The 10,607-nt window shown below is 50.2% G+C and overlaps 4 protein-coding genes across 4 annotated transcripts; 2 read left to right on the forward strand and 2 right to left on the reverse strand.

Annotated features, from left to right (window-relative positions):
* Nucleotides 1–2,427: 2,427 nt before the first annotated feature.
* T310_1129 (FAD binding domain protein) lies at nt 2,428–3,814 on the forward strand (the record flags this gene model as incomplete). The annotated part of the gene is made up of 4 exons (XM_013476019.1): nt 2,428–2,793; nt 2,850–3,135; nt 3,188–3,487; nt 3,549–3,814. 4 exons carry the CDS (start codon nt 2,428–2,430, stop codon nt 3,812–3,814), a joined length of 1,218 nt encoding a protein of 405 aa, XP_013331473.1.
* Nucleotides 3,815–4,219: 405 nt separating this feature from the next.
* T310_1130 (MFS transporter) lies at nt 4,220–5,972 on the reverse strand (the record flags this gene model as incomplete). The annotated part of the gene is made up of 4 exons (XM_013476020.1): nt 4,220–4,253; nt 4,339–4,842; nt 4,878–5,288; nt 5,338–5,972. 4 exons carry the CDS (start codon nt 5,970–5,972, stop codon nt 4,220–4,222), a joined length of 1,584 nt encoding a protein of 527 aa, XP_013331474.1.
* Nucleotides 5,973–7,254: 1,282 nt separating this feature from the next.
* T310_1131 (uncharacterized protein) lies at nt 7,255–8,773 on the reverse strand (the record flags this gene model as incomplete). The annotated part of the gene is made up of 3 exons (XM_013476021.1): nt 7,255–8,057; nt 8,259–8,531; nt 8,563–8,773. 3 exons carry the CDS (start codon nt 8,771–8,773, stop codon nt 7,255–7,257), a joined length of 1,287 nt encoding a protein of 428 aa, XP_013331475.1.
* Nucleotides 8,774–8,998: 225 nt separating this feature from the next.
* On the forward strand, nt 8,999–9,675 carry T310_1132 (uncharacterized protein; the record flags this gene model as incomplete). The annotated part of the gene is made up of 2 exons (XM_013476022.1): nt 8,999–9,352; nt 9,403–9,675. The coding sequence occupies 2 exons, from the start codon at nt 8,999–9,001 to the stop codon at nt 9,673–9,675; spliced, it is 627 nt and encodes a 208-aa protein (XP_013331476.1).
* Nucleotides 9,676–10,607: the final 932 nt, after the last annotated feature.

Here is a 10,607-nt window from a genome sequence, read left to right on the forward strand (position 1 = left end):
ACCCAGAGGGTGAGCCAGACCCTATGCCGACCTTCCAGCCGGGCAGACGAGCTGCAGAAACTGTCTTTATCCGAAGTCGCTGGGGAATTCTCATTCACCGTTCTGGCATACAGATTCGCTAATGGGTTTAGTACATCCACAGCACACCTATTACAAAATACATCAACCAAATCAACGATGAATTTCTAGAAGAGGAAGTTGATCACCTTTGGACCAACATCTTTTGTCATTACTTCCTTATAACTCAGTTTGGCCTAGAAAGGGAAAGCCACCCAGATCCTGGTCAAGACAGGAAGTCCAATATTATAGTAATAAATATTAGAAATAACACGCTGCACAGAGTGATAATCATGGAGAATAAGCGCAAGTGGACTTGGAGAAACCCTCACACTCATCGCCAAATCGAATTGACAGATATGGAACGCCTGGTTTCTTCTTGGATTTGATACCTAAAGTGGGTGGTGGTGGTAATAAGTAAGTTTGAAATTCGTTTTGAAATTCGTTCTCTCATTGGATGTCGAGTCTAAAAAGTACGGTCAATGATCGACAATTGGCCTTTCTCCGAGCGACCGTGGGTAACGCTGGTGCGTTTACCGGATTTCAGATCGTGGACAACTATGGCGGCTATCTTGACACGGGCTCTGGTATATTTTCGCTGAAGGCATTTCGGAGGCTGATCTAGATTCACTTGCTCGCACTGCTGCAGATGGTTTCCAAGAGGTGACAGCCCAGGAAAATGACGACTATCGTGCACGTCTCAAACGATGGGGCAGGAAACAACATCTCAGTGGTAAAACGCTGGAATGCTCGCTCAGAGAGGTTCTTGTAGTTTGCCTATAAGCCCAGACGAAGCTCTGCTTGATTTGTGTGCCTTGCTTGAAGCAGTCACTGGATGTATCCCTGTTGGTTCGTGGTCATTGATTGAGACCTTCTGAACGACGCCACGCATGAAATCATTTGCTTTTCTCTTAGGATCGATCAATTGCTCAATGCATTCCCCTATCGCTATTCCTCATGCACTCCGCGGTGCTTACTTAACTATCAAGGAGGAAAGATGAAGCTCTGCATCATGTGCTGGACTTTATCTGTACATACATTACGTTTGGGGCAGTTGACTCTCAAAACAATACAACCCTCTATATGTCGTCTCGACTAAAAGAAAGACAAGATTCTGTTGCTGAATAGAAGAAAATAACGACTAGACTAGACTAGACTACGTAAAGGTGTCCAATTGCAATCAATCTGTGTTATATTCTCAGTATAATGGACAAGATAAATAATTGTAAGCAGTACTATCACGAAAATAAATAAATAAATAAATAAATAAAATAAAATAAAATAAATCGAACCATCTTTCAACTAGTTGAATATAATTTCCATATAGATCCATGTACTGTACTGTACAAGTCGAGGCATACTAATGCCATTCTATTCTAGATGTGGTATCTAAAAGTAAGAGACAAAATAAAAGCTAAAAAATCCGCACAGATAGTTGAATTTAAAAAAAAAAAGAAGAAGAAGAAGAAGAGCATATTCACGTCCTACAATTTATATACATTTTCCATCTCGACTTGACCAGATCAGGAAAACGCTCCCTAACTGACTGATTATTGATGGTATACAATCAATCCTCCAGCTCGCTTTCCTGCTTGCTTTCTTGCCAAGAACAACCCCACCAGCAGGATTTGTTTGTTGGGAAGACCAGACCAGACCAACCAGTCTTGTAATATTACTATTTCATTCAGATCAGCTTGTCAGTTCGTCGAGTTCGTCTGGAGGTGATCGGTGATCCATTAAATCCTGATCGGAGGCATCGGCCCCAACTAAGTTCCGTGCCGGATAGACATTGGTAATATGCATGTATACCTGCATTATTATTATGATTTTTATTGTTATTTTTTTTCTCTCTGAGTAAATAATAATTTCTTTTCGTTATTATTTTTTTCGCTGATATTAATAGTCATTAGTCGTATAATGTACAGTACAGTACAGTACACTGTGAAATACATACATGTGTGGTATTAGTATACAGCATGTAGAGATGTATTATTTATCTGACGTCGCATCCGAGCTAAATAATAACCTCCGACATCGCATCGCATGACGTCGTCACCAACCAACCCAAACCAACCTCCTTGGCTATGGAGCTTGTGACAAACAGTTCCAGCTCGACTCCATCGGAGACATCTACTGAATAGGCAGCTGCAGCTGGCGTAACTTGTCTTGTCGGAGGTGGATCACCGGCAGTCGGTCGTATGCAATGCGATGCGATGGCATGGCGGTTTGCTTGGAATTAGTTAGATATGTCATGCGTATACATATAGTCAGATAAATCGTGATTTTTTTTCTCACGATATATACGACGAGATTGATGCCGTCTATATATCATAACCATCTAGATCATTCTACTCATCCCAAGTGAACGCTATGCAGCCCATCCTCATCATCGGCGCCGGCATCACCGGCCTGACTCTAGCGCAAGCCCTGCGCAAACAAGGCATCCCCTTCCGCATCTTCGACCGCGATGCGTCGCTGACCTCGCGGCATGGCGGATGGGGGCTGACGGTGCACTGGGCGCACTCGCTGTTCTGCACCTTACTGCCAGCAGAGGTCGTGCAGCGCCTGGAAGAGTCGCACGTCACGCGCGAGGCGCTCGACACGGGCGACTATGGCCGGTTTACGCTGTTCGATCTGCGGACGGGAGTCGCCAAGTACAATGTGCCTGCGGCGAAGAGGATGCGGTTCAGTCGGGCGACGCTGAGGGAGATTCTGGCGATGGGGGTTGACGTGGAGGTAGGCCACACGATATACACAACAGTGATATTCATGTCACATACTAATTGGAACAGTGGTCCAAACGATTAATAGCTGTTGATAGCCTCGACGACCGTGCCATCGCCCATTTCGACGATGGCTCCTCCGTCCAGGGCTGTCTGGTCGTCGGCTGCGATGGCTCGCGCTCTCGTCTCCGTCAGATTCTGTATCCATCGTCGTACCAGAACAGACACATCCCTGTCCGCATGCTGGGCGTCTCGACTCGGTACTCGGTCGAGCAGGTTGCAGCAGCGCGCGCCATCGATCGATACTTTTTCCAAGGCACGCATGGCGCGTCGGGCGTGTATCTGTTCTTCAGCTGTGCGTGCGCCAGCCAGAGATTCACAAAGTTTGTTTACTGACAGTGTTGTAGTCCTCGAAACACCACACACCTCGCCCGCGCAGACAGACTACCTCTGCCAGATCGTCATCTCGTGGCCCGAGGCGAAAGGCCTCGCCATCCCAGCCAGCAACGAGGACCGGGTCGCTGTCATGAAGCAACTGGCCGCCGACTGGGCGGAGCCATTCCGCTCTCTGGTGCAAAACATCCCTCCAGATGCGCAAGTCACATCGATCAACGTCGAGGACTGGCTCCCAAGTAACAGTAACTGTAACGCGCGTGGACACGGGCGGATGGTGCTGATGGGCGATGCGGCTCATACGATGACCATGTGTGAGTACTTACATAAAAGCAGTTTTTTTTCTGCTGAGATACTGACTTTTTTACAATACAGTCCGCGGCGACGGCGCCAACCAAGCCATAGCCGACGTGCACTCCTTCATGCTACGAGTCGCGCCTCTGCTGACACCTCGCAACGACGTATCATTTACAGACCTGCGCGCCCGCATCGATGACTACGAAGACGAAATGCAGAACCGCGCGCGGAAGGCAGTGGCAGACTCGAGTCGGGCGTGTCTCCATGCGCATCAGCTGGATCTGATCGATGAGGAGAGTCCGCTGGTTGCGCGGAGACTGCAGCAGGCGCGTGCGAGGGTCTAGCAGACAGGAAAATAAAACGTTTGTTTGTTCGGATTTGTAAGGATAGATACCCTGAGACAGTTGTATTGCGCAATAGGTTTGTTTGGTTTTGATAATTAGTACTGTTGTGATGCAGATGTTCGTTCTATATTTCTAATTCTGGATTGAAGTGTTAGCCATCGCATTAATCAACGCAATTAATTAATTCCCTTGAGAAAAAAAAAACAAATCGCTCCAGGAATAGTAGTCTTCTAATGAGAATGGTTATTCCAAGTTCTTGCTTTGCGTCGCTTTGTTTCCAGTTGAGCCGCTTGCGGTATGCGCCATATCCAGGGAGTCTTCTTTGTTTACAATTACACTGGCAATTCCCAGGGTTTACTATAAGATTAAATTCCGGACGTCTTACATTAATTAGATATACTTCAATCAAATTATGTTCGTCTCTATACTGTATGCACGGCTATATACAATATCCCAGCATGATACCATCTATATATCGACAAGAAATGCAAAATCTATAATATAAAAACACAGCTCCTCCGTACTGTATATCATCTACTCGTTCATCGCCCTCACGGGCACCTCCACCCTCCACAAGACCACCGCCACCACGCCAAACAGCCCCGTGGCCAGCATCCAGGCCAGCCCCGTCCAGAACCCGCCCAGATCGAGCCCCCACTTGAAAAAAGTCGTCATCGTCGGACTGGCCAGGATCATCCCCAGCGCCTGGATGATCTCGATCACCGTGTACAGCCGCGCCGTCTGGTCGCGCTGGATCATCGTCGTGACCAGCGAGCGTGTCGTGTACACGAAGCCCGCGCCCAGGGTCTGCACGACCAGGAAGAAGATCATGAGCGCCACGTGGGGCGACAGCCCGATCCCCAGCGTGCCGATCATCAGACTCACAACGCTGACTTTGGTCAGGATGAGGTCCTTCTTCCGGCTCTCGATGCCGCGCTTTTTCATCAGGTACCACGACGCGGCCGGCAGCACTGCGATGAACAGCACGACCATCAGGATCGACTTGAGCGACGTCAGCATGTTGGCCGCTGCAATCGTCCAGCCGTACCGCACCGACACGTACTGCGTCAGGAACCACGCCGTGCCCCGGCTGAGTCGGTAGACCAGAAAGGCCGACAGCAGCAGCATCACCTGCTTGTTCTTGGGGATGAACGAGTAGGTCAGTAGCGCCGACTTGATCCGGGTTCGCAGATCCTTGGGGCGCGTCTGCTTCTCGAACGGCCGGTCGAACTGTTCGTCGCGCTCATCGTCCGTCGACAGATCCGAGAGTTCATGCGCCTGCTCGCCCGGCTTGGACGGGAACGCATGCATCGTCTCGGGGAGCGTCAATCCCAGCAGCATGCCAACCAGGACGATGGCCCAGCCGATCAACATGGGAATCCAGGGATTGAAGACCATCAACCACGAGCTGATCGAGTTGGACAAAAACTCGGACCCCATGACCGCGACGCCGAACTGGAAGAACATGGCCGATCTGATCGCTGTCAGCTTGAGACTCCCCAGCGAAAGGGACGAGAACTCACCTCTGTTCCTCGGTCGTCACGTCGGCCATCATCGTCCAGATAATGGCTGCTGCAACCACCAACCCACCGCCAATCAGCCACGACAGGGCGGACAGCCAGACCGCCCGCAGGGGGAAGATATTGGAAAAATACAGCGTGACGCCGGTGATGAGGATATTCAGGACGAAACCGGGGATGCTCAGCAGGATCGTCGGCTTCCGGCCAATGCGATCAGCCAGAAGGCCGTACGGCACCGCGAGGAGAATACTGGCGACTCCGTCAAACAGCTCTCCGTATCCCTTGACGATGGCCACCTCACCCTGGACCTCTTTACCCTTGCACAGGCTCTCGGGGACCTGCCCATCGCTCCCGATCTTGGACGGGTCAGTGGCCTCGTAGTAGCTCTTGCAGGCGATGGCCTCGTAGATGCGCGTGGTGGGCCCGGACGTCATGGCGTTGCCGGTCTCGACGAGGAGGATGATGGTGAACAGGGTGACCATCAGTCGGATCCGCAGTTTCTCGCGCGACGCGGCCGCAGCCTTAGATTTGGCTTGCGAGGGCCGAGCAGAGGCCTGCTCCGCCAGGAAGGGCGCATCCTCGCGGTCCTCGAAGCGGGCGTCATCGGGGTCCGGCTGCGCGCTGTCGGCGGGCTGCATGCTGTCGAACGGCAAGTCTCGTCAGGGAGAGTGCTGTCGACGTCGATTCTATTCCATCGCAGTGAGACGAACTCGTGTCCTATGCAGCGCGACGATTGTCCGGTAGATGATGAGGAAAGCAGCGGCAGAGGCCAGCTATAATTATCCGCGGGTCGCCATCTGGCGCGGATCGGCCGGATGGGCCCGCTGCGAATCGCTTCGGCCCCTCGGATGTGGCGGTGCTGCACAGCTGACGGAAATGTCAAATAAATACCTGAAATGTCAGGACTCAGAATAAACTACTCCGTGTCTGCATCAGACCAAGAGGATGCTCTTCCTTGCATCGATGACAGCTGCCTGGTGACAAAAGGCGGGGTTGTGCGACCCTATCGATAGCGCCGCAGCCCCAACAACCACGACAGGAACATCCAGATCGACAAGTCGTTAAAAGGGAGGAATGCTGCATTTGATAATCTGATCGATGAATTAACAGGATGGCGAGATCTGAGTGCTATTTTTCTCAACAGAGATTCAACAGAAGGCGATATTTTTCGTTGCAAAACTTGGTATGAATTTCATACAGCAGAATTCTCTCGAGTTCGTATTCCTCGATCATTCAGCTAAGGATGCATTTCATTCCTGTTCCATAGAGATTCATTTCAATCCATCGTCCTGTTAATAAACTCCAGTGGAAAGCAGCAGAAGATCCTCCACAAGAACGCGAAGTAATTGTAGCCCCGGTTGCTTGTTAGTCACGTGTGTCCTCATGTGGTTTCTAACACGCCTCTTCGCCCTCATCAGCACAGTCTTTTGGCTAGTGATAGTTGGTTGTTTATTTCGAATAACAGGGGTCATGCCCGTTGTGTTCAGCCTTAGTACGTGGCAGCCTTGAAGGCCTTATTTGCAGCGGTGGCATGGTCTGTGAAACGGTGAGTATGTGTAAACAAGCCAGTAGGGTATCTATCCAGAACCTTGCCCCGGAAAAGCCTGGAGATGATTGATGACATATACGACTGTTTGATGGAAACTGGATTCTTGTGCCAGGTGAATTATGGGTGGGGCTGGAGACTATGTATTCTTTGATCCGAAGACAACAAGATAATTATTAACTATTACTTTTCAGTACTCCGTACTCTCGGGTGCCACCGAATTCCCCTTCTCAGTTTAGCGTTCCTATTTTGGAATAGTACCGTGATGCCGCATCGCGTGTCAATAATATTCACCGCGAATTCCATGGCCGCCGTATAAATCTTGTGGCCTCCCCTCGGCGCTGCCAACATCCTCCATCAACCTGATTTATTTTTCACCGTTCTATGCGATTCCACGCCATCTTCGCTCTTGACCCACACCGCCCCTCCTCTGCGCCGTGTTTCCTTGCTTTGCTTGCTTCTCTCAGCCTCGTTCGCCGGTCTCCTGACGCGCGACCGGAGAGCAACCTGAAGAGACGCTCAAAGTCATCTCCCGAACTCTCCGCAAGTGCTTTAACTATCTTGACTCTTTCATTATGAGTGAGTCTGGTCCTGATATTTGCTTGTTCCCATTCATTATCACCGTCATTATTGTTGCTGTTGCTGTTGCTGGTGCTGTTGCTAACATTTTGAGATCTATCTAGGGAATTGCTTGTACCATGCAAGTTGGCTGGTGGTGGGGCAAGAAATTCCTTCGCATATGGCAGCTGCGTGGCAATCCCGATACCGGTAGCAATCAGTGTAACCGAGTCGTACTCGCTGATATCTTTACATTCTCCGTATGGCCCATCAAGGAGAACTCGGAGCTGCTTGTGGGGGGTTGTTGACAACGCTCTAGTGAATCCTGATTCGATCTTGGCCAACAGGGAGATCCTCACAGCTTTACCGTCTGGCCCATCCTCCCACCAGATCAGGGTGAACGGGTGCGATTCGGCAAAGCTCCAAGGACGGACGCCTGGAGCTCGAACATAGACATACTGACCGGCGCGAGCCTTGAAGGGCCGCGGTAGCTGGATCGTCAACTCCACCGCACCTTCGTGCTTCACCACATCGGCGAGCGCCAGTGGTTGGCCGGCAACCATATTGCGGAAAATGAACTGCACGGCATGCAGGACAGAATTCAAAGATAGTAAGGCAGCTATGGTAATAAGACAGATTGCATTAAAGCCCTGCCGTCGTTCCAAGTGCATCCACACCATCACGGCTGTCAGAATTCCCAGCAACATATGAGCCTTCATTGAGAGTTCATAAAACCACCAGCGGATCCAAGGCATTGCGACCACGACGAGCATCACCAAGGCAATGCTCGCCTGTACCTAGGCTGTTAGTGAAAGCCAACCAAGAGAAGAGAAGGGGCCATAGACTATGAAGCCAAATTGAACGAGCTGATTGTTCAGGTCGAACGACACATCTCGAACCGCGGCTACCATGTGAACGACGCTCTGTAAAAACGCCATCAGCCCTAGCGCTCCATGCAGATGATAGTACGCCAGCAGAGGCAGGCCCATGTAATCAGCAGCCTGGCTCAGGTGGGGAGAAAAAAGCGTTGGGACTAGATGCAGCATCGCGAGAGATCCAGCCCGGGAACGAGCTTCCGTGAGGCTGTGGACCCCTAGAACATTGCAGGCCAAAGTTCCTCCAACATGAAGCAGATGGAGGCAGGCGCGGAACCGGCTTATTGGGCCCCAGAGACGGCGACGTTGTAGTAAATAAGGGTGAACAATGTGCCTGGCGAAAAGAAACAGGAGATGCGGGTTGAGGATGTAACGGAGACAGCGGACGATGTACCGGTGGAGTAGTAGAAGCGCCAGGCACCCGGCGACAAACGTAGGCATAGATCGACAAGACATCCATAGCGCAATTCTCAATAGCAAAAGACCTGTCAGCTAAGTAAAACAAGTTGCACATCTAATTTTGGGGTTGTTACCATTTTTATCGTCCGAGGAAACGCCATGGCTTCTGAGGCCCTTGAAAACCGTGGCCGCTGGCGCGGAGCCCTACAAAGACTCAGGATCGATCCGCCCTGTCAAAATATAGCAGCATTTTCTACTTTCTCTTTGGGCGGAAAATTGTATATAAATGTCCATTGCTCCCAGTTCTTCCGTGTCTGTGTACCTGGATGACTCTGCTGGCAGAGACGAACATGACCAACCATCAACGGCACAGTTCGTGGAGAGAAAAGCGCCGAGCGCGGGGTCGGGAATACGACGCAAAGAAAAAAAAGCCAAGGCCGATCGGGAAAGATATCGCAGATGTAGATTCGCCGTCTTCAAGAAGGCAAACAGCCTGCTCCAGGATGGTCGCGAGATTGGGCATGACCGCCGGGTTTATGTCTGTGTCTTCGAGAAGGGCAAAGGTCGTAACGCCCAGGGAAAATATTTCACGTACAACTCCCACCCTGATGAGTGCTGGCCACCTGCAAAGGAAGAAGTGGTGAGTGACAAACCCCCGACATAATTAGTTGAGTCTAATGAAGATGACAGGACGAACACTACCCACTTACTGAACGTTTCACTCCAAAGGATTTTCAAAATGCAGAGAAGGCAAATAAAGTGGACAGGGCTAAATTCCACCGTCCCTCCTTCAAAGTGTCCCGGCCCCCGCTCCTGGCACCAATCGTTGGGACTCAGACAACCATCCTAGACGGGGAAACACGACACCCGTCAGCAGGGAATAACGGCGAGGAAACACCATCCATCAATTCTGCAGAAAGGAGCGCGTGCGAGGTTTTCATGCCTGAGGCTGTGCGATACTAACTTCGAACTTAATATTTGGTTATTTACTTCTCTCCTTTATCTGTATCTAGCATTTATTTCTGGCATGAATTAATACTACTCTGTTAGACGTACTCGACCAAAAGGCAAAAAAACGATGGCATTTGCCCTTGGGAGCTTCAGGCCCTGGAAGTCCTAGGCATCGTAATAGAACAGGGAATTGTATTGGCCCAGCAGCAACTAGTCCTCAGCATAACGTAGAGGTGCCTGTCCACGCCTGCCTGGCAATGACACCGGCCCAAATGCGGAAAATTATTTCGGCTCTTATTCGTCGAGATTCTTGACAGGTCTCCTAGGCGGACCCAAAGACGGCCATGATACTAAATATCACTCCAAGGATGCACTAGAGGAATGCATGACAGCGTCAGTTGATCGCCTTTAACTGGTGAAGGTTAATAATGTTAACAACTCTGATCAAAACAAGAATGCCGCCTGCAGCAATAGCATAAATGCTTATAATTTCCATGGCTTGGGTGTAGGAGGCATCAAGGTAATCTCTAATGAATATAATATTGCTTGTGGATACTGATAGCTTTGCCCTGCTTCTACTTATTTACTTAGTTATTTATCCTACAATCTTGTTTCTTTTGAAATGTATGTGCTGTATAGTACCATTTCTCAAGTCTCGATTGATCAAGAATACCATTCCTAACCCGCTACTAGAATCCAGATATGTCAGGACACAACACCAACACTGTTACATTATCTACTAGCAGTCTGGACGCCGGGCACCTGACTGCATTCAAAACGGCCCTCTCCAATATCCTCCGAAAATACATACGCGCAGATAATCGATGGTCTTCCTGTAGCAGAGACCTGGTACGCGTACACGGACAATAGGCGGCATGACCCGATCGCCAAGCATGAGCAGCTCTGTCCTGGGCCCTTAGAAGCCGTCAAGGCTTTTCGAGAGG

The sequence above is a fragment of the Rasamsonia emersonii genome (assembly GCF_000968595.1).
Source record: "Rasamsonia emersonii CBS 393.64 chromosome Unknown ctg1118621759976, whole genome shotgun sequence".
NCBI lineage: Eukaryota > Fungi > Ascomycota > Eurotiomycetes > Eurotiales > Trichocomaceae > Rasamsonia > Rasamsonia emersonii.